Here is a 24,061-nt window from a genome sequence, read left to right on the forward strand (position 1 = left end):
TTGGGCTGCTTTTCATGCAGGGGGCAAAACTGACCTTGTTGTTCTGAATGGAAACCTGAACCAGTTCAAGTACAGGGTCATTCTGGAAGAAACATTGCTTCCATTTGCTTGTGCAGCCTTTCGAGGAAACTTTGTCTTCCAAGATGACAATGCACGGCCTCATCGTGCTCGCATGATCCAACACTTTCTTGCTGACCGTGGTGTAGAGCATATGTAGTGGCCTGCCATGTCCCCGGATATGAATCCGATAGAGAACTTGTGGGCAGAATTAACGCGTCAAATCGACAACTTGGACCAGCAGCCTACCTCTGTGCGTGAATTGCAGCAGACTATTGTCACTGCATGGCAAGCGATTCCTGTCCAAACCCTGGCAAATCTCGTGAACAGCATGCCTCGACGTGTACGTGCTCTCCTGAATGCTCGTGGGGGTGACACGAAGTACTGAACTGTAATTTTACTGTCCGTAATCCCAGTCATAATTTCGCTTTTGTTTATGTTGAAAATTGTTTTGGCTAATGTGCAAAATAAAGAGATACTTCTGGAAAACGTACAGAAGTTTAACGCATTACTGTCTGTGAATTGAGTTCGATATCAGTTTACATCACTTTCAAGGATCAATTTATTTGCTTCGAAATGTCAAATGTGGTTTATGTTTCTTTTAAAGGTCACATTAACAAAATCGAGAATAATTTCAACATAATTCCAATGAACTTTTGGTTCTAAGTCATCTTGAAAAGTAAGTTCACCCCCACAAAAAAAAGATTCCATATTAAATGCCAAGTCTGTATATATATATAAAGTAATGACTTGCGGTTGGGATTAAAATCAAATGAATCCATTTTGAGTTCTCCAACCTTTAATGAGCAAATAAATAATTGCTCGACGTTTCGATCAGCAAACGGATAAACGTGCATTCACGTTTGTGTGTGTGTGTGTGTGTGTGGTGTGTGTGTGTGTGTGTGTGTGTGTGTGTGTGTGTGTGTGTGTGTGTGTGTGTGTGTGTGTGTGTTGAATATGCGTGCATCCACGTTGTTTGCCAACGTTCCCATAGCTTTGTCGGTCGAAGTGGCCGGGAGGCGGTTATTACAAGACAATTCCTGGAAACAGGCGGGGGGCATGTTAAATCACACAGATGTGTGTCGTCTTCTCAATGCTTGCCTGTCCTCCACGTATTTCGTTTTTAACGGGATATTTTAAAAACAGGTGTTTGGTACCACCATGGGCTCTCCTGTATCTGCTGTGGTGGCAAACATGGTGATGGATGATTTGGAGGAACGTACCATCCCATCCCTAATACCACAGCCAATTGTATGATATCGTTACGTGGACGACATGTTTGTCATCTGCCCCAGCGAGTCAGTTAGTAACATACATGAGGCTATTGGGAAGACCTTTCCTTCCATCAGTTTCACCCTTGAAAAGGAACGGAATGGATCCATTGCCTTCCTGGACACCATGGTGACAAGGAGTCCAAGAGGAAATTTGGACATCACTGTTTACAGGAAACCCACTCACACTGACCGGTACTTGGATTTTGACTCTTGCCATCCCATGGACCACAAACAAGCTGTTGTGCACACCCTCCTTAAAAGGGCACGTGATTTACCAACGACAATCAAAGATAAAAGGAGAGAGGTGAAACATCTACAAGATGTGCTGAAGATCAATGGCTACCCGGACAAATTGTTACCAAAAAGGGATGCAATCTTGGCGAAGCCTCGCAACAGGTCTTTCCCACAGGAACAACCAAAAGGTTATTGTGTTTTGCCTTTTGTGCCAAGGATGTCCCAAAGGATTGGCAGAGTTTTAAAATTGGCAGGTGTGAGGGTAAGTTACAAACCTATGTTCACCATGAAACAGGCACTGATGCATGTCAAGGGTAAGTTTCCAGGAATGACCGGGCAGGGGTGGTATACAGGGTTCCCTGTGTTTGTGGGGCAGAATATATTGGAGAGACAGGGAGAACATTAAGACAACGGGTCAATGAGCACCACAAGGCCTTCGAGTGCAACTATCCAAAGAGATCTGCCATTGCCAAACATGGCCTGAAGGCTGGCCATGTTCCACTATGGGATAATGCCAGCATTTTGGGTGCAACCCCCAGTATACGAAGAAGGAGGATTTTGGAGGCATGGCATGTGGAGGAGTCTGTGGGGTCGCTCACAGAGGAGGTGTTGGTTTTACCACTAGCTTTTGGCCCTCTCATGCAGAAATGTACCAGAGAAACTGTGTCACCAAGCATTTAAATTACTACTTTGGTTACTGTCACTTGGGTATATATTCTTACCTTAGCTTTGCGATGTATCCGTTTAGCTTAATTCGTTTAAGTTACCATCATCACTTGAAGCAATTAATCATGTTGTTTATTTTTCATAGATTTATTTGAATTATGCTACGTTTTGTTTGCTTCAACGTGTGATTTAACGGTTGCTTTGATGTAACATCCCAATGTGTGGTTTCAGTTGGTTCAACGGTTTTTGTTTTTGATTTACAGTTTAATTTTGAATGGCACGAGTTGTTCCAGAATAGCATTGATTGGTGGTTCGGTGTCCCCACCCCATTTTCCCCTTATATAAGGGAGGGTATAGAGTTGTTTTACGTTACTCTTGAGAAAGGTCAGTGGATGCACGTTTATCCGTGTTGCTGATCGAAACGTCGAGCAGTTATTTATTTGCTCATTAAAGGTTGGGGAACTCAAAATGGATTCATTTGATTCTATATATATATATATATATATATATATATATATATATATATATTGCTACGGTTTTGAGATTTGCACATATTGATCATTAAAGGTTAAAGGGTTGCCCCCCATAGTTAGTTCCACGAGCAACACATAGGCCCACTTGTCGTATTAGTTATGTCATAGTATGTGGAAGTATAGGCCATTTCCCCTAGTAATATCTGCGTTGTGTAAAGACATGAGTTTAGGTCCCGTTCATTTTGCGTCCACCCTCCAATTCCACCTCGATGGGCGGAATCCATCCCGTGCCCCATTTGGCTGCCTGCTCAGTTTGCTAAGCATTGGCTGCTCGATCCAGTTTGTTACGCATTGGCTGTGCACTAGTCGAGTAACACGAGGTAGGCCTGAGAAGGAGGAGCGCGGGGTCGGGGTGGTGGCGGCGTTGAGATCGGAGCGTCAGAGGCGATGCCGGTAAGAGCCACCAGCCAATCAGGGCTCTAGCGGCATGGCGTGAGAGGGCGTGGAGAGGCGCGTCTGGTGAGTTCGAGAAGGTTCGCGGGGCATGCCGATATAAGTCGCTGCACAAAGCCCTTGAGAGGACTGGTGGAAAAAGGACTTGGTTGGAAGGACTTGTTGGGAGAGGGCTTGATGCGAGGACTTGCTATCGAGAGGACTTCGAGGATTTGAGGACTCGCTCGCTTTGGAGGCATTGAACTGTAACTCGCCATAGTATGTGCGCGCTGGAGGGGAAGAAGAAGAGGCGTTGGCGGCACGAGTACACGTCAGCGGCCAGACGCGCCGGTGGCGAATAGCGCCTACTTCAGCCGTGCGAGTAGACGCGGATAAACCTGCCAGTAATAACTACCAACCGCACCAGAGCCCACCCCCCTACCGTTCGCCCCGTAATAACCTTGTGCGTCCAAACGGCGCGCTACGAGCTCCTGCCTTCGCCTCTTACCATCTGCATGGGACAAGCCGGAGACCGGAGGGAGCTGCACGAGAGCCATCCCTGGACGTGCGGATCATCATCCTACAGGTGCAAGCCCCGTGTGAGTGTGTGTGTGTGAGACGGGCCCATTTGTCCTGGGTATTAAGTAAGACTGTATAAGGCTGCACTGTGTCCCCTTTTTCTGGAATCATGGTATAGTGTAAATAAACCTGTTATTCCTTTTTCCAATTCGATCGCCTTTGTGATTTCGCCATTGACTAAGCGTGGCACGAATAAGATCACTAGAACCGGGTTCACCATCTAAACGGCACGGATTGCGTGTACGCACCGCTCGGCGTATCAACACACATGGTTCGTGCGGGGCTTATCCCCTCGTTTCTGGGCAGCGCAAGTAATTAGGTAATCGTGAATTCGGCCTAAAACCCTATTTCGCGCTGTCCGGGAAGGACGTCATAGGTCCCAGGTCCCGTCGGCCAGTCAAAGACAAGGGGACTAATCCCCCCTTGGTAAGGGGAGAAGGCCAGCGCTGAGATCCGCAACAAACAATCAACTGACAGATATATATATATATATATATGTATATATATATATGTATATATATATATATGTATATATATATATGTATATATATATATGTATATATATATATATATAGAAACAGAAATCGTTATATACATTTGTATTACAGTGTACAAGAAGGTAGAAATAAATGTATATATAAACAGAAATCGGGCGCTACTTCTGAGTCACCCTGTATATATATATATATATACACACACATATGATGTATTATGTTTAGGGTGCTGGCGATAGCTTGCCTAGTCTTTGCAAAAGACACCGTGGGATCTTTAACATACACCAACTAATGCCAGCAGATGGGACGCACAGTTTCACGTCCATCCAAGTACGTACATTGAGCAATCACCCTGCCTTTCAAACACCAGGTTGAAAGTTTAGAGGTGAGTGTGCGTACCTTGAAAGTGTAGGCCATGCTGCCAGTCCTAGTTGCCTTGCAAATCAAGGCATACACCACCACAAATCAACAATAGTTTCTTGCGGTGAAAAAGACAATGTTACTAGATTTTTTTTTTTTAATGACGAGTCTTCAAAAGAATATAGTTAAACACTCAACTCCACTACAAGTTATTCATCCACCATTTTTGAATGCAGTCTAATGAATAAATAATTCACCGAGGAAGAACTACTTTGTATATAAAAGCAATTGGTTGACATGAGTAGGCTATGATAAAGTGCTAAGAGCTGTGGATGTGCCCGTACAGATGTGGATGAGTGTCGGGACCTCATGCCATGTGAGGAGATCTGCATAAACACGATTGGTGGATACCAATGCCTGTGTGATGGACGTGCTGGACACATACTCAGTTCTGACCTCAAAACATGCAAGGTTTGAATGTGACACACATCCTACAAATGAAATACTACAGTGAAACACTGTTACTGCAAGTAACACTGCTGTCAATTATATTGAAAGTTTTATGGATAGTTCTGGAAACAGATTCTTCATCTTTCGTATGCAGCACAAAGCTGTGGAGTAGTATATTTGGCTGAGGGTGTGGCTTTACTACTGAGGAAGTAGATCGGGAGGCAAATTGCAATATGCTTTTTATAAATTGGTAGAAATCCATTTTCAAGGGTGGTATCCCTTTTGTTGGGGTTGGCCTGGAGGACTTAGAGGTATTTCTAGCCTGGGTTGGAATCTTGTCCCAGCTGTAGATTAATTCTGGTATTTTGCATGCAAGGCGATGCATCAATGTCTGTACCATCCAGAGTATGGAGGTTAGGCCAGAGGATTCATCTGCATGCATTGGTTGTTAATGGACATGAAATATCCCATGGTGTCTTTCGAGAAGAGTAGACGAGTTGTACCCACAACCCTGACCAAATTCGCCTGAGAAACAACAATCCTCCACCAGCATCTGGGTTTCTGTAAAGTGCGTATAATTTAACCTGTCCTCGTAAATTATAACGTTTTCTGACTTTTCTTCATGTAACCTCAGAGGACAACTACAAGAAAAGGTGGCAGGGATGTATAACATGTAGCTGAACATAGATGTAGTTCTACAATATCCTATTTGCTGTCATGTCAGGTATACAGGCCTTGTTAGTTTTTTGAGTTAAAGCAAACAATAAACTTCAATTACAGCACCCATTGTTCATCATGGCATCCATCTTGAGGCCAAAACCTAATCGATTTCAGCTGATACAGGCCTCAAATTTCATAATTTCTCTACATTTCACATTTTGTATATTTTTCATCTTTCACTTATTTGTAGATTAAGCTCAAAAATGTACTTCTCTACTTTCATTCCATTTCAGCCAGTGATGGAATGCATAAACCTTGAGCTGGAGACATTGTCTACGCACCTGTACATTGGTCCAGATGCAGAAACCAATCCTGTTTTCCTGCTTACTGTTAAAGTTCCACCCAATACATCGTAAGTGTTATTTTATAAATCTTCCTCATCCACGAGCTTTACTCAGTGTATCATAGTGATGGACAAAAGATGGTGATATACTATAAATGGACAAGGTGTGTGTGAGGCATGTTTTTTTGTGGATTTCTACTGGAGCTTTCTGATGTGGAATGTGATACACCGAAATGATCATCATGACATTTTGAGTTGATTAGGCCAATTAACCAAAACTAATCTGGAATAATTCCCTTATTTTAAACGCACACCATGTTAAGGTGTATAGAGCAGCTTAATATGTCCTTCTATGGCATGGCATTCTAATTACAAAATAAATAATAAGAATGACAACACTGTAACAAAGCATATATTAATTAATACTAATAATATTAACAACAATAATAATAGTTGTCATTTGAAAATAATAATAACGAATGTATAATCTCTGCCATGCCCAAGCACATCTAGGCTTGGTGAAAGGTAAGCTAATGCTCAAGCACTACAGTAGGCAAGTATGCTACAAGGCCATGAGGACCAATGAAAATTTGGTCTAATGGAAAAACAAGACCAATAGTCTGATAACGGCATAGCCAGGCTTGGTTGATACTTTAGTTGAAAAGGATGGTACGACCTGGGTGGGGTGTCAGTTAGCAGTGAAAATAATGTAAGCAAATGTAAGAATGGCAAATGATGAACCAATAAATTTCACATTCTGGTGCCACCTTCAGTCAAACGTCAGGCATTGACATCAGGTTCGTGAAGGACTTGGCCAAAAAATGTACCCAGTCTGAATGTTGCTATATCCAGTCAATGGCGAAACTGCAAATATGGAATCCGCGAATGTCACGGATAGAAATCCTTACGTCATTTCCTCATTCTGCTTTAAACTCAATATCTCTCTATTTTCATTCCAAACAGCATCATTCATCATCATCAAACAGCATCATCATTCAGCATCATCCAAACAGCAAATTCCAATCACAAATTAATACAATAGATATTATCAAACCAGCCAACCGTCGTCATCTGTTCACTTCCGGATTCGGGAGCAAGGTCCGTGTCGATCACATTTCAAAATCATAATTGTATTGAGGAATTTCTGAAACCTCCTACCTACCTTACGGCACCCTCTGGGACCCCAAAACGTTCCACAGAAGGTTATTATATTTCCTTTTTCTAAAATATGCAACTGTAATGGTTACTAAATGTTGTCCCTCTCTCATGTGACCAGATCTGATTGGTGTACATTTTTTGTGGGGACATACATACAGACAGAGAAACGCTGTTCTAGATGGCATTGCCCAATGGGCTAAGCCGTAAAGAAAAATGTGGGCCCACTCGTCGTATTTAAATAGGGTGAATATGGGAATGTTCCTGCAGCATTGTGTGTTGCCTTGTGCTTCTATTTCTTCTCAAAACAAAATGTCATAATTGATCTTTGATGCATAAATACTTTTCTGTTACTTGTATCCAAAAACAAACCGCTGTCCATGTAATCTGGTTCATAATGTATTTTTGTTTACTTTTTGTGTAGATTCGCTTTCCTGTACATTTTTGGAAACGTTAGGATATACTGAATAAGAAAACCAATGTTTCCTTTTTTTAAGTCTCTGTGGCAGCCATCTTGGATTTTCAAAATTACCACTATTGAAAAATCAATTTTCCAATTATCTCCACTTCTAATACTAACCCCAACCCTAAAATAGCCGAGTGCTTTCGGTGGCTAAACATGCATCTTAAGGGATAAGGAATCCAGCGATACCAAGTACAACCAGGTAAGTATAACAGAAAGAAAAATATTTGGTATAAAAGACCATTTGTTTCTCAATTTAATCATAAAACTGACAATATCGCATACAAAGACGACATTTTTCTGGTTATGGTTAGCATTTTAAAATGTTATTCAAACATAATGCATGTAACATTTATTATATAATAGCCTTTGGTGCTGGAGGAACATCAATGGTGATCAGCTTCAGCTGGTCATCTTCATCCTTGTAGTAGTCATTCTGCAATGGATCCAGGGAACTTCCTGGGCAGTTCTTGCTTGTCCCCAAACTCGGGCCTGCACATGTACCCTCAGGATGTGTTGTTTGACAGTACCAAGTGTAGGTGGTAGCTTGTTGCTCTCCGCCATGCTTTTGAAGAAACCTTTTTTATTACGCAATGCTTTTCTTTTTGCATCTATGAATTATACTCTGGTACTGAGAGTGCTGTGAGGTGCGGTGGCTCCATCTCTGACTTATTTACAGTTGTTATTGGAGTTCAGCAGGGGTGTGTACTGGTTCCCATACTCTTCGGCGCTTGTATGGACTATATTCTGGGGAGGATGTCGGAGAGGTCAGGCTGCGGTGCATCGCTTGGCAGTGTCAAGATCTCCGACCTTGATTTCGAGGATGATGCAGTCATCTTTGTGGAGACGCTGGATATTCTTACGGGGGCACTCCAGGCACTGAATGAGGAGGCGGGGCCACTGGGATTACGGATTTCCTAGGTCAAAACAAAAATCCAGGCTTTCAATGGCATCTTGGATGCTGCTGTTTTGTCTGTGCCTGTTTGTGGCGAAGATGTTGAGGTCACGAAGAGATTCACTTACCTTGGCAGTGTTATTCATGTCTCCGCATGTTGTGAGCCAGAGGTTGATAGACATCTGGGTTGGGTCTGGAGAGTCATGGATTCACTGGATCATGGGGTGTGGCGCTGTCATTATCTATGCAGGAGGACGAAAGTCAGAGTCTTTAAGTCCTTGGTGCTTCCAGTCTTGCTCTTGGATGTGAGACTTGGACCCTTACCAAGGGCCAGAGAATGAGACAACTTCTTTGGAACAAAGTCTCTTCTGGGAATCCTTGGCTATCGCTGGTCGGACTTTGCGTCCAACGAGCGGTTGCTGAAAGAGACTCAGATGAGATTTGTTTCCTGTATGGTCTGTGAGCGTCAGCTGCAGCTGTATGGACATGTGGCTCGTTTTCCGGACGCTGATCCAGCTCACCAGATACTCTCAGCAAGGCAGCCTCATGAGTGGAGGAGGCCAACGGGCCGACCGCGTGCCTCATGGTTGCAGCAGGTTGATCGGTATCTTAAGGAGATAGGGATGGGCCAGGCATCAGCCTGGGAGATGGCCAGACAGAAGCCCCTGGAGTACCTTCGGAAAGTGGATGCGGCGACGCGCTGCTCCGGCACATGCTCCCATACCTGACCTGACCTGCCATTGCAGCTCTAGAATGTGGATTTCAATTCCTTTTGGGCAGTAGGCAGCACACACAAATCTTGCCAAGTTTGTCGGCAGCTTTTCCATCACTTCTGTCTCATCAGATGTAATGAAATGCCTTAGGGCCTCCCAGAAAGGTTGGATCTGTAAAACACTGATGCTATGGAGATGGAGGTTTTCATTGGCAACAAATCATAGATGGCTATGGCCAGGACCAGAACATCTGTGCCAGGTGAGCAAAACTTTGGTTGTACGTGTCCTGGGTTTTGTCTTGCTGCAAATACGACAGGACATCATTAACGTGTCAGCTTCCTCATTGTTGTTTTTGTCAAAGGGGCCCAAATCCTTGGTGCTCCTGGTTTGGCCAGATGCTGAAGTGATGACCAGATTGGAGGAACTTCTGCTATAGTCCAGAGTCATTTTCCGCTCAGTGCTCTGGATTTACCTTCATCTTACATGACTCATCTGATAGGAATCTGCTCATCGTTATGTACTTTATGCTCGTCTCATCTCTGACTTGGTACTGGACTGGGTCCTTCCCTTGGCATCCCTTCTGCCTGGTTGTACTCTTCAATGAATCTGGCTTGTATGTATAAAAACACAACAATGACTCCATCAAAGTTCTGCATGAGGTCCGTCGGTGTGTAATTGAAACACTTGCTGAGGTCCTTCACTGTCACAATTGTTGTTGGTTTCTTAATCAGCTTTTGGACAAGCACCATTCCATCTATAATTGCAACCTTCTTGCTGTAATGGAGATTGTCAACTTCAATAGCTGTTTTGTCTGGCAGTGAGTCACTTTGTGCTGCTTCCTCTGTTGCCAACTTCTCAAGGATATAGAGGAGCTTGAACTTGTTACTGCATGTCAACACTGCCCCGCATGGGGAAAAGAGCGCACTAGGCCTCAGGGTGAGCTCGTAGTTGCCAATAGCTTCTTTCTGGTCCACGTATCGGCTTGATCTGACAAGGACCATACGTCTGCCAAACAGATATTTGGTCTCCGTTGCACCGATGGTCTTGTCACGAATATTGACTGCCAGCCAGTTGTTGCCAGACATGTACATCTTGTAGTTTTGTCTTTTCACTGGTGCCCAGATGCTCACGTTCCCATTGATCCACTCAGCAACATAATCTTCGTACAGTTTCTGTCCAGCGTCTTCTATGTTCAGTATGTGTTGCACATACTGATCTTGGATATACGCATGGGTTATCAGGCACCTTTCACCTTCATATCATGGCACCTTTCATTTTTTCAACTGCTCCATATTCACGTTTAACTGCAGTTGGTGAGAGGTCGTGGTGCTCAACAGCATTCCTTCTTCCAACATCGAACTGGCCTTTGAATTATTTTGCCAGGCAGGACAGCTCACGAGCCATTATGAAGAAGCATTGCAGTGCATTTGAATTTATTGGAGATTCCAATGAGCCCAGCACGGATCTTCATGAATTTGTAGAGATGCTCGCAGGCATGGTCTGCCCTGATGTAGACAAACAGGATGGCAGTTTTGGCGACTGAGATGTTGCCCTCTTCAAGTTCCCTCCATGTGTCTGAGTTGACTGAGTGATTCAGTGTTGCATATCTGCTATTTAGCGTGCGTGGCCAGAGTCGCTTGTACTTGATCCTGTCCATTGTGTAGAACAGCTTGCCGAGAGTTTCTACAGCTTCAAGATGAAGGTTCAGATCAGCGTTCTGGGATGTTGATACAAAGTACAAAATCGTCTCCATCGATGCAAGTAGTTCATCATTGCTCTAAACATAGCATTCTATAATGTTTGTGCTTCCCATTCCTGCATCTTCTTGATCACATCATCACTGGTCAAGACTTGGAGCAGATGGGCATTGCATGCTTCACAGATTCAGTCTTTGTGTGTTTGTTCTGGACTGCCTCTTCTACCCGAGTCATTGATTCTAGGCAATATCTTTCAGATGAGGGTTTTCTTCCTGGAACTGCTCCACTGTCAGTTCATACAGTGCCATGTAAGAGTAGATGTGCACACACAGCAAACTGTTGTAGTGTGTACACTTGAGGATCAAAATGGTTGCGTCACAACCATACAGATCAGCTTCAATCCAGGCGTCGTCTATTCCAGAGTTTTTGATTGAAGAGCAGAGTCCTCTCAAGGCAGCCATGATGACATGCAGCTCACCCAGTCTCACTAGCACTTTGCCTTACAAGTCTGGTTGATGTTCATGATAATCGAGGTTCTCGTTCACCATCTGCCGGATGTGGTCAAAGTACTGCAAGAGGTCAAGCATCTATATAATAATAGCGTAAGGACTCGACTTTGTTATCCCTTTTACGCCGCACCCAGTGACCCGATGCCCACGGCACTAATGGATTTACGATCTACGAACCGCGCTCTTTGTTTATCACGTACAGCCATACTCGAAAAATCTGAATTAGCCGACGTTGGGGCCCAAAAGCATCCGATTAACGGCCGATACGACGCCATCGTATTGGCGTCTGCTGGGTGAAGGCACAGCAAGCCGTCCGCTGATTGGACAGTCGAAGGCGACAGCAAGCCGTCCACTGAGTGGACAATCCAGAGCATGCATTTCCACCATTTGTGCCGGTGTCATCGATCGCGGTGTACGCTAACCTCATCAGGTGGGTTTACCATAATTTCTTCCATATACTGTGATTATAACGAAGTGAAACCGATCAGCAGCCCATCAGTATCATATAAAGCAATAAATAACAAGGCTTCAGCGTCTGAAAGCTTAAAACAAAGTGTACTTTGCCGAGTGACGAAACGTAGGCATAGGCCTAGGCCCTACCTATCCAGTTGTGTTTCCGTTGTGGCCATGATCTCAACAAATGGCGTAGGCCATGTGGCGTCGGGTAGGTCATGATCAGCCCCCCCCCCACCCCCTTTCGTTTCACCAACCCCTGCATCTGCCACCGTTCATGATTATCAAAGTAGGCTTTACCCTGTTCACGATAAGGTAGAAATCAGTGAGTTGTATACGAAGAGATAAAAGGATGGCATTGACTTCGAGACGGTACGTGATATTTTCAAAAGTATATCGTAGCGTTGTCATTTAAGTAGATTGCAATAAATACGTTGTTCATATACGCACTCTTCATTCTCATCTTTCTTCCTAACTCTTACTCGGACAAGGAAATCCCCTATGCCATCCATAATGGTACACTCTATCCATACACCACATCCTCCCTTCCGTGGATGTTCCACGGGTTTCGGCTAGTGTAGTATTAATTCATTTTCGGTGTCTGTACAGTATATCGAGGGGATACAATTATAGGAGGACAAATTAAAAATACAAAGGCCGTAGCTTCCACTGGGATGATATTGGGCAAGATAAGTTGTCAGTAGTCGGCATTTTTAAAATCCAAGATTGCCACCATAGACTTTTTTAAAAAATGGAAACATTAGTTTTCGTATTCAGTATATCATAACATTTCTAAAAATGTATATTATAAGCAAATCTCTACAAAAAGTGAACAAAACTTTTAATCTGTACATTATGAACTGGACTAATGTGTCACTAGTTCAGTGGGAGACATTGTAACTGCTTCTTTTTTTTTTTTTTCTTCCTGCCATTTCAGAGAGGTTTTGGCCTTTGACCTGCGAACCTTTGATCCAGAAGGACTGGTGCTTTTTGCCGAGCGAGTGCGGAATACCCATTCCCGAGAAGACCAACGATCTGAGGATGATTGGCTCGCACTATCCATTAAATATGGTCGACTTCAGCTCCAGGCCTCAGGACCGACTGGAGGAGGGTTTATCAGGGGAGGTCCTATTGTGAATGATGGATTTTGGACAACAGTAAGTGGCCATGCAAGCCAGAATTTGTTTAACCTCCTCTTCTTATGTTATCAATCATCTCCTAAGTCTTCTTTATTGGCGTATTTTTCATTACATTTTCACACTGTAATTGTCAAAGTTCATGACTAAATCATTCTTGTCTTCTGCATTCAGCCACATCTTCCAAAATATCTGTTTAATGAGGAAAAAAGAAGTCCTGAAAGTGATGGAAAGTCGAGAAGATCCCACTTCAGTTCCTTGAATCAACAGCGGTAGTAATGCAGCGTAAGGCCACAACGTTGTCCGAGGCTTGCGCTGGAACCACTGTGATATGCTCAGCTAGCCATGAAGCTGCAGTTGTTCACAACTGCCATAATGGAAAAGGCCATAGCTATTTAGTCCCAATCTTTCATTGGTGATTGACCCATATAGTTGAATCAGACTTGCTCCTTCCTCTGTCACACCTGTGCAGCTCCAAATGCTCTCTGTCTCTCTGATGACCTCGAAGACTCTGCTCTCCCTCATCACATTTTATGCCACAGTCATATTTTCAGGACTCTTTGTTACCAGGCCAATCAGTGGCATTGTCAATTAGGTAATTAATTTGACCAATGAACTCCATTTCAGGGTCCCCTTTGAAAGTGGTCCAGGGTTACACTGTGCTGTGGCATAATAATTTCTTCATTTACCTGCGGTGTTGTTACCCTAGAAAATAATTAATAGGAGCTGACTTTTGTATTCTTCGCACAGATTCAAATTTTCACAAGTCGAACTTCCAAATCCTTCATTATACCTGACCCAATGTTACACAGTAAAATTCAGTGTTACAAAGTACTGAAACTCTTTTAAATAAATATGCATGTAAAATTAATAATAAATACAATAAAAAACAACTGTGAATTTTTTTTTTTTTTTACATTTTCATAACAATACTTGTCTTCAAAAGCTATCCCCTTAAAATATGCTGCAGTCATTATGAGAGTCAGGGATGGTTTGCTTGTTGAACCAAAATAATACAAAAGGTGAAAAATGGTGCCTCGAAACCCTAATGCCACACTCAAAATGTCCGCATAATTCCACATAACTGATTTACCCCAGTGTTATAAAAACCCAACATCCAATATGTTCAGTCTACATCAGAAACCTCTCCAATTCTATGGAAACCCTCTCTTCCTTTTAGCAGATAACACCATAATATGTCATAAAGTACCCCAATCCCACTGACAGCAGCTAAAACACTCTCTGCTGATGTGGAATTGAATAGATGTCGGTCTGATAAATGGACCATTTATTAATCTCAGCAAATCTCAGTTTCACCCAGTCATGCCGGGAGGACAATCAAACGTATCCGACTATCTATTTCCATCAGTGGTGTAGTCTACGTGATACGCAGGTATACGCCATATACCCACTAGGAAAGGTCCAGGATTTCCGTATACCCACTTAAAAATGCGCGAGGATACGTAACAACATAGTTTCGTGACAGAACTTTCACACTTTCATTCATAAAATGCGCTATATAAATAACTTTCATTCCTAAAATGCACTATATGAATAAAATTTGATTTGATTTGATAAAATTCACCCCGTCTGTGTTAAGAAGCACTGACTAATGGCATTGGGGCTTCCGTGACCTGTGACCCGGATCTGACGTCACCTACTGTATGCATTAGTGAGTGTGGTGGTGCTTATGGGGTGTCGCTTCAGGACGGGTGTCGCTCCGGGGCGCGTCGCTCTGGGACGGGTGACTATGAGGCTGGAAGGGAAAAATCACAGTATACCCACTACAAAAAACTAGACTACACCACTGATTTCCATGGTCATTCACTGGACGAGGTTCAGTCTCTAGTACTTATTGGAATCAGCCATAACCTCTCCTGGGGCAACCGTGATGAAAATCTGGCCTCAAAAGCCAGTCATAGACAAGGCATCCTCCATCTATCCAAGTCATTCCTTGACAAATCAGAACTTCTTGCAGCCTACAAGGCCTTCGTCTGCAGCGCAATGGGGGCATATTTCTCCATGAGGCTGGTTTTCCAGGGTTACATCTGCCTCTTATGAATTATTTGGAATCTAAAGCTCTCAACGTCATTGACATCTCCCTGCACACGAGGCTGAAGCAAAGGACTTTCGCTCTCACATCACAGACAGGCCAGTGGTCTCTGATTTTTTTTTTCCCCCATTTCTTCTCCGATGTAACTCATTCTGTCTCTTTCCCTACCCACAATTTCTTGTAACCACCTCACTTACTCTACCGAACCTATTTTCTTACCCACATTGTTGTTTCCTTCCGTCCTCCTTTCTCCCCATTATCCCTGGTAGTTCATCCTCTTCTTTTATCCCCTTGTTTATTGTGTTCAATTATGGCCCTATTGTCACTTTGTTGCCCTTTCGCCCTCTGTCAACTAACTCTTCCATGGGTCTCGATATTTTCTTTTTTTTTAAAGTTAACAATAAAACTGCAAACAATATTTGTTGCTTGTACCACTTTTCTGAAATTATTCTGAGGACGATACAGACAATGCTGATGATTATGGTGTGGCAGATCCAGTTGGAGCGCACGCAAAAAATGATCAAGGTATATGTAGCTCAGCAGCGGGTGCTGACTTTGAAACTAAAGAATAAACCTGGGGTGGAGGCGGTAAAGGTCTACGTTGGCGGTCTACCTCCCTCTGCTGTTATTAAGGACCAAGTGAGTGGTATTTGCATCAACAATCATCAGTATCCCTCTCGTTTATTCCATCATAAGACAATTATCCCATCAATCATCATGGTTTTGATAATGACAATTGTTACTAGGCACTTTCTACTTCCTGACCCACCATTTTCTTTTTGTCATGACCCAATTTTTGAGGCCTTATCATCTCCTCCCCTCCTTTTCCTTGCCAACTAGATTTTCAACAAGATAACATAATTTGAGTCAAAAGGTTAACAGGCTGGTGTTCTTTACAATTCTTTTTTGACAGTCCACATGATTTTGTAAGAAGTCGAGGCTGGTGGTCGAGCTGGAACAAAATAGTGGAGAGTGGGGAAATACACCAACAGCAGAGAGACATAACATAGATTTTGACTTCGTACTGTGCTAATAAATGTTCAATCGCTATTTCATATTGGTCAAAATGGTGTCATGTTTAATAATTCCTTCCCTCCAATAAAACATTTTTTTTTCATTTGAACTGATAAAACAAAAAACCTCAATAATAACAATAGACTATAAAATAAATGTAAAACAACAAACCTTAATAATAATAATAATAATAATAATAACAGACTATAAAATAAATGTAAAACAACAAACCTTAATAATGATAATACACTATAAAATAAATGTAAAACAACAAACCTTAATAATGATAATAATAATAACAGACTATGAAATAAATGTAAAACAACAAACCTTAATAATAATAATAATAACAGACTATAAAACAAATGTAAAACAACAAACCTTAATAATGATAATAGCCTATAAAATAAATGTAAAACAACAAACCTTAATAATAATAATAGACTATAAAATAAATGTAAAACAACAAACCTTAATAATAATAATAATAATAATAATAATACTAGACTATAAAAGAAATGTAAAACAACAAACCTTAATAATGATAATAATAATAACAGACTATAAAATAAATGTAAAACAACAAACCTTAATAATAATAATAACAGACTATAAAACAAATGTAAAACAACAAACCTTAATAATGATAATAGACTATAAAATAAATGTAAAACAACAAACCTTAATAATAATAATAGACTATAAAATAAATGTAAAACAATAAACCTTAATAATAATAATAATAATAACAGACTATAAAATAAATGTAAAACAACAAACCTTAATAATAATAATAACAGACTATAAAATAAATGTAAAACAACAAACCTGATTAATAATAATAATAATAATAATAACAGACTATAAAATAAATGTAAAACAACAAACCTGATTAATAATAATAATAATAATAATAATAATAATAACAGACTATAAAATAAATGTAAAACAACAAACCTGATTAATAATAATAATAATAATAATAATAGACTATAAAATAAATGTAAAACAACAAACCTTAATAATGATAATAATAATAATAATAACAGACTATCAAATAAATGTAAAACAACGAACCTTAATAATAATAATAACAGACTATAAAATAAATGTAAAACAACAAACCTGATGAATAATAATAATAATAATAATGGACTATAAAATAAATGTAAAACAACAAACCTTAATAATGATAATAATAATAATAATAACAGACTAACAAATAAATGTAAAACAACGAACCTTAATAATAATAATAACAGACTATAAAATATATGTAAAACAACAAACCTGATTAATAATATTAATAATAATAGACTATAAAATAAATGTAAGACAGCAAACCCCATAATAATAATAATAATAATAATAATAATAATAACAATAATAATTATAATAACAATAAATAATTCCGCGTAATGTAAAATGCGGCTTCAATTCCTGAAGACCCCTCACTACCCCCACACCACCCAATCCCAAATTCTCAACTCGTCCTATCCCCCTATCTCGTCCCCCCTACCCCCCCCAAACCCAAACCCATGTCCTCAATCTCCCATACCCAAATACAATTCCTCAAGCCCCCCCCCCCCATCCCAAGTCTTCAATTGCCCTCCCCACTCCGGCCTCAAATCCCCTCACCACTGCAAGTCCTCAACCCCCCTCCTCCACCACCCCTATCCCAACTAATCAACTTCGCACCCCAAGTCCCCAACCTCCCACTGCAAGTCCTCACCCCCCCCCCCCTCCGCCCCTCCCTCCCCCGCAAAGGCTCAACTCCTCTGGCCCCTCTCTGCCCCCCACTCCAACTCTCTGTACTCCCATCCCCCTTTATTCTTCAAGTCCTCAACTCGCCTCCCCCCATTCGCAAATTCCACAACCCCATTCCCAATGCCATGTCCTCAACTCCCCCCCCCCTCCCCCCATTCCCAATGCCTTAATCTCCTCTCAAAACACTCTCCTCCCCCCACCCCCTGACCCCCAGTCCTCCTCTCCCCCATTTCTTCCTGTTTTTAACAACGTTCCCATTCCCATTCATTAAGGAGAAGGTTAAAATTAAATAATGACAGAACATTAAATTCACACACAAGATTCCACCATCTCGCGATTCTTCATTAAAAATTATTTGACTTCCGGTTCGGGGATTTTTCCACATGTTGTTCGAATCTGCAGCTGCCGCTTCCACCTCATTAAAGTCCCTGTGTCGCCGTTTGTGTTTTTGTCCAATTTTCCATGTTAAATAATACCTTGTTGTGCTGTATTTGTTGAATTAATTTCCATGTTGTTCAAGGTCTGTACTCCTCAGATAGCCCACTATGTCCACACTTCTGTGTCCCTTTTGTCTGAGTGTTGCTCGTTTTTCTTCTTTCTTCCCAAATATTGTACTTTATACCTCCTCGACGTTATCCTATTTCCCCTCCTCGTTTCAAAAAATAAAAATAAAAACTTCATGTTTTTCATTCCACAATGATAAGGCGGACGAGATGTTCCCTCTTTTTCAGATATTTGGGTTTTTTTTACCCTAATGTCCCGAGTCATGTTTCATAGCTTCCCAGGACGCTATTTGTCCCGTTTTTTTTCAGTGCTACAAACAATATTTGAAAAAGAAAGGCGGCACTCAGTGCAGGCCCATACGCCTTTATAATAGCAGCATTATACTGTCAATAAAGCCAAGCAGCAGTCGGAACCCTGCAATGGCGTCATGTGACTCATTGTATGGGGGTGATGTAACCATTACTAAATATGTTCAATTGCTTTCTTTTTTTTCTTTGCAAAGGAGATTAAGGCAAATCCTTCCTTCTGGACTTGGTGATGACAAACTACGCTGCAAATGTCTCCTCCACTTCATCTGCTCCAATGGGACTATCTGATCACATGCTTCAGAGTCAACATCTCTCTGGCTATTCTCAGAGCGCTGCCTCAATGGCGGTGAGTCTGACAGTTCACTCAAGCAGATTGGCAGGGACTGCAATCAGTCATCTCTCTTCAGGATGGGTTTCCTATACATATATATACAGCCCCTGATATGAACTCAGCATGGGAATTCTTACACAGAAACCTGTTGTCTCTTTGGCACAAATCCATCCCATCTCGTCTTCAGTTTTCCAACCCTTCTTCCTGCCCATGTGGTGAGACAGTTGCTCTGAAACAGCATACATTCTCATTTTGGAATGCAAACCCGACCGAAGCCAATCAGAGATCATTCCACAAAGCCCACAGCAAGTGTGTATCCGCTCTTAGAAGAGCTACAGAACAACATCTGTCCAATCTCCAGATTGAACATTCAAACTTGTCTCCCTCTACAATTTGGTGTTGCCTTGTTAAGTCTGTCTCTCAAGAATGCTTCCCCTCCATCCTTTCCCTCTCTATCAATGGTACCATAGCCGACCCCTCTCGAGAGAATAAATACCTCACTTCTGTGTTTGCTTCCAAATCTTGTGTTCCCAAACCCTCACTCTTGCATCCTTTGATGTCGTACTCAACTGCTCTTGGACTCTATGCCTTTTGCATCTGAGAAGGTGGAGAAGTTTCTGGCAACGTCAACATCAAACAAAACAACAAAAATCAGCCATCATCACCGCATTACATAAAAAAGGTGCAAAAACAGATCCTTGCAACTACAAACCAATCAGCCTGCTCCCAATCATCAGCAAGGTCATGGAATCCATCATCGCTTCTGATATTAAATCCTTCCTCTTCTCCAATGGCTTGATCTCGGATCATCAATTCAGATTCAGAACAGGTCACTCTACCTTGGACATGCTGTTCCTACTCTCGTATTCTTACTGACTTCCTCTATTCTCACAGCCAATGTGTGATTCTCAATGTAATCCTTTCATCACCTATCCCTGTCAAGGTTGGATTGTCCTAAGGTAGTGTTGTGAGTCCTTCCTATTCCTAATCTTCATCAATGATCTCCCTGACTCTCTGGAGAAATCCCCTTTATCTATTTTCTGAACATTCACCCCTCTGCTGTGACATCCCTCATCCTTCAGAAAGGTAAGCTGCAGCCTCTTCCCTCTATTCAGACCTTGAACAAAAAAATCACAAGCTGATCAAACACTTGGAATATGTCTTTAAATTCTGAGAAATTCCACACTCTCACTCTGTCACTCTCTAAATGAAGCCTGGTGTTGGCTTAACTGTTAAGGTGGCTGGCTTAAGATCATCGGGTCCTGAGTTTTAGCAACTGTCATGCCGTTGAATTAATACCAAGTGGGTTGACTCAGCCTGTCGTCCTTCCGAGGTTGGTGAAATGAGTACTCCATGACTGATAATGATAGAGAGGTATTGCACCAGCGGCATCTGCGCCCCCAGAAAATGATGCAACGAGACACAGGCTACACACGAACCACCACCATCTCTCAAAGGACTGCCTGGCAACACACCTCTCGCCATCCTCCCCATCCCTCCCATGTTGGCCTCCAAAGCCAGCTACCGGCTGGTTATCCTCCATCATACAAAGTCCTTCTTTGGCACACTTGAACTCCTATCCATTGACCAGGCCTTCATTCGCAGCTTGATGGAGTATTGCTCACCCCTTGCAAGGCCTTCATAGATTCATACCCACACCTTGCTCAACTTTACACTGTGGAAACCAAGGCCTTCAAGATTATTGGAATCTCCTGCAATGAAGCTGTATATTAGTCTATGGGTCTACCACATTCACATCACAGATAGTTCGGTGGCCCCTCTGATGTCTCCACCTCCTTTATGGTCTTGCACCCTCTGCTCTTTCTGTGCTTTGTCTCTCCCCACACCCCCAGGTTTCTGCGGGACAGCATATGCGGACCATCCCCTTCTGGTTATCTGGTGAAACTTCAAAAATCTACAATCTCTGCTCACCACCACTCATTTGTTTCTATTTTGTCCTGCCTGTGGAACCAAATTCCACATTCTCTTCAATCTCACACTTTCCTCCAAGTCTTCAAGACAGCTGTTTACCACCATCTCAGATCATCCCCCATCCAAAACCATGATATTGTCTACCCCCGTAACCTCCCCCAGCTACCCACACCCTGCCCCCATATCCCCAAGCAATACGATGAACTCTTCCTTTGAAATTTCCATTTTTCCTTCCTGAAAGTTTGCTTCTGCATCCATCTTATCCACCCCATGAGTCCTCCCTTTACCCCTCATTCCTCCCCATACCCATGATTTGTCCAAGTCTCCCTGTGGTTTGTCCTTCAACCCTGCTGTTTTTTGTTTCCCCCCAAATCTCTACTGTTCCTTTTTGTTCTGTTGCATCCTGATGCATTCAGTGTTCTAGTTCTTCCCCAATCCGTGAGTGTATACAAAAAAATAGTGGATTGGTAAGCCCAAAATCATTCATCCAACCTAATTGGGTGTTTAAGTTAAATAATTGTCCAATACAGTATTTCATAATCTTTCAATAATTACTAAATGAAAAAAGAATATTCAACCAGAAGGCCTCTGATAAAGACCTTCATAATGATATGGGTTTTTGGTCCCTGGTCGAGTAGTTTCAGAGAAAATCGAAGGGAAGACAGACAGACAAACAGACAGAATAAGGCTTTTATTATACTCGTATACGATGCTCCCTTACATGGAAATCCATCACATAAGGAGGCCATTCGGTCCATCAAAGGCTGTCCTATTATTACCAACTTATGGATGTTTGTGCATCCTCTATCCTTTTAAAATTCTGAGCATCAAGCGAGGAAGCAGCAAGCACCATTTTTAGTCTTTGGTATGACTCAGTCGGAGTTCAAACCCCGACGTCCCAGATTTAGGCACTCTAACCATTACTGAATGGCCAGCAGCAATTCCATAAGCTATCAGCAGCCATTGCTGGGACAGCTGTTGTAGTTACAATTTGATACGGCTGTCGCCAAGTCATGTGTTTTTTTCTCTCGAGTGGCCCAATAGATTACCCGGCCATCCATCCATATGGAGTACGACCACACTCCATTATACTGTTCAGAATGGCTTGCCTATAATGATCTCGAGTCTTCTGTTTATTTTCTGTTGTTGTCCTTAATCTTCAACATAAAAAGGCCTCCATCTCTCAATAAAACCTTCTCTTATTTTTTCCATGAGTAGATGAATCCGAGGTTGGACGCTTGTCTTCGTCAATGGAGCTGGATGGGTAAGGAAGAGCCCAGCTCTCCACTACCTCCTCCAGGGTTGGGCCGGCTGCCATGCCTGCAATATGTCGAGCCTGGGACCTACTTTCCTGGAGGACATCTTGCTGCTTTCCGCCTTCCCAACATGAACGGTTTAAACAAAATGAATCAATATTTAGTCTGCTTCTATTTTTCCTTTTTTTTTGTCTTCCTGTCCCCAAATCACTTCCCCTCCCTTTTGTACTCTGGCAACCTCTCATCCTTGCCTGCTTTTGTATCTCTAGCTCCACACCATATCAATCCAGCCTGGGTCATCGAAATCAAGATGGAGTTTCGAGCTGCATCAGAGACGGGTGTGTTGTTGTCCGTCGTGAACTACAATCGTGATGTTCTTTTTTCACTGGCCCTCAGCAATACCGTGAACAACGTCCTGAAAACGCCACTCCAGGCATGTAGTGCAACACACAAACCTTACATTACATTGTTCTGGCCACCACAATCTATTGACATGCAGAATGTATGCTAAAGCGGTGCAGCGAATGAATAAAAAGCCTGGATGGAGTCGCATTGAGTTGTGGATGCACCGAACCATCCAACATTACACCCATGCCAACATGAAAGCACAACAAGGAGAAAGCTAGCACGTCTCAAAGTACAAAGAGCACATGTGTGACGAAGCTAGAAAACAAGTTGGTGAGTCTGTGAACACAGTAGTTGCACACTCCTTGGGTCTGCTGAAGTTTTGCAGAAAGTCAAAAGCCCAAAACACAAGGCATAACTTAGAAAGTGCTGGTTAAGTCACACGAAACAGTACACACAGTCCACATAATTTGCTAATGACTACAAGGTAAGGGCTATTCACCTTTGGTTTTTATGCCTCCGCCAACAAAGTCGCCGGAGGCATTATGTTTTCGGGTTGTCCGTCCATCCATCCTCCGTACGGGCTAAACCTCGTTTTTGTCAGCAACCATATGTCCGATTGAGACGAAACTTTCAGTGTAGGAGTGACACCCATGCAGAATGTTTTTATGATAATTGTGATGTCATATGTCACGTGGTATGGTAGCCATCTTCGATTAAAAGCAAATAATTTAAAAAAAATTCTCGGAAATCGCTGAATGGAAACATTTGAATCTTGGCACATTGTCAAGTACTCCCAATGGAGAACAAAAGAATGATAATGATGACATCATAGGTGAAGTGGTATTCCAGACAAAAATGTTTTAATCAAATTACTTATCCTAAAAATCAGAAATTGCATGCACATGATCTATGACCGATTTGTATTGAAATATTAAATTTATGACATCATAGACCACATGGTTTGGCAGCCATATTGGATTGATGGGAAATATTAAATAATTATATCTCTGAAACCGCTCACCCTATCGATGCAAAATTTTACAAATATCATCTAACAGCACTGTTGCATATAGTTTGAAAATGATGTCATAGGTCACGCGGTTTGGCAGCCATCTTGGATAGAAAAACGAACCTTGTCCGATCAATACGAAACTTCACAAATGTGATCTCCTACCCATACATATGCAGAGTGATGACATCTACCCGTTGTGGGACTATGCGGAGGCATATTGGCGACACAGTTGCATTGTTCTAGTTGACGTATGTTTCCCCTCCAGCCCTGATTTAATATCAAGTGTTATTCATTATCCTGCTCTCGTAAAGCCAAAATTTGTGTTAAGCACTCGTTTGCGTACGTATATAATTTTTTGTACAGAAAAAAGTGGCGAATTGAAGTGATAATTATGATGTCATAGGTCGTCACGTGGTACACGCGCCATGTTAAAATCGTTTATTAATTTTCTTGGCAACCGTTGATCCAATAGACACAAAAGTTTCATCAGAGT

General features: G+C 42.0%; 1 protein-coding gene across 1 annotated transcript in view; it reads left to right on the forward strand.

Moving 5' to 3' along the window:
- Positions 1–24,061, forward strand: part of LOC137435338 (growth arrest-specific protein 6-like) — a 48,327-nt gene that overhangs the window by 19,744 nt on the left and 4,522 nt on the right. Inside the window, exons 8-13 of the mRNA XM_068129030.2 lie at positions 4,916–5,040; positions 5,973–6,091; positions 12,845–13,064; positions 15,589–15,735; positions 22,171–22,345; positions 22,478–22,641. Of these exons, the coding sequence (XP_067985131.2) occupies positions 4,916–5,040; positions 5,973–6,091; positions 12,845–13,064; positions 15,589–15,735; positions 22,171–22,345; positions 22,478–22,641 (950 nt within the window). The remainder of the gene's footprint in view (positions 1–4,915; positions 5,041–5,972; positions 6,092–12,844; positions 13,065–15,588; positions 15,736–22,170; positions 22,346–22,477; positions 22,642–24,061) is intronic.

The sequence above is a fragment of the Myxine glutinosa genome, chromosome 9 (assembly GCF_964187855.1).
Source record: "Myxine glutinosa chromosome 9, kmMyxGlut1.1, whole genome shotgun sequence".
In the NCBI taxonomy this organism is placed as follows: domain Eukaryota; kingdom Metazoa; phylum Chordata; class Myxini; order Myxiniformes; family Myxinidae; genus Myxine; species Myxine glutinosa.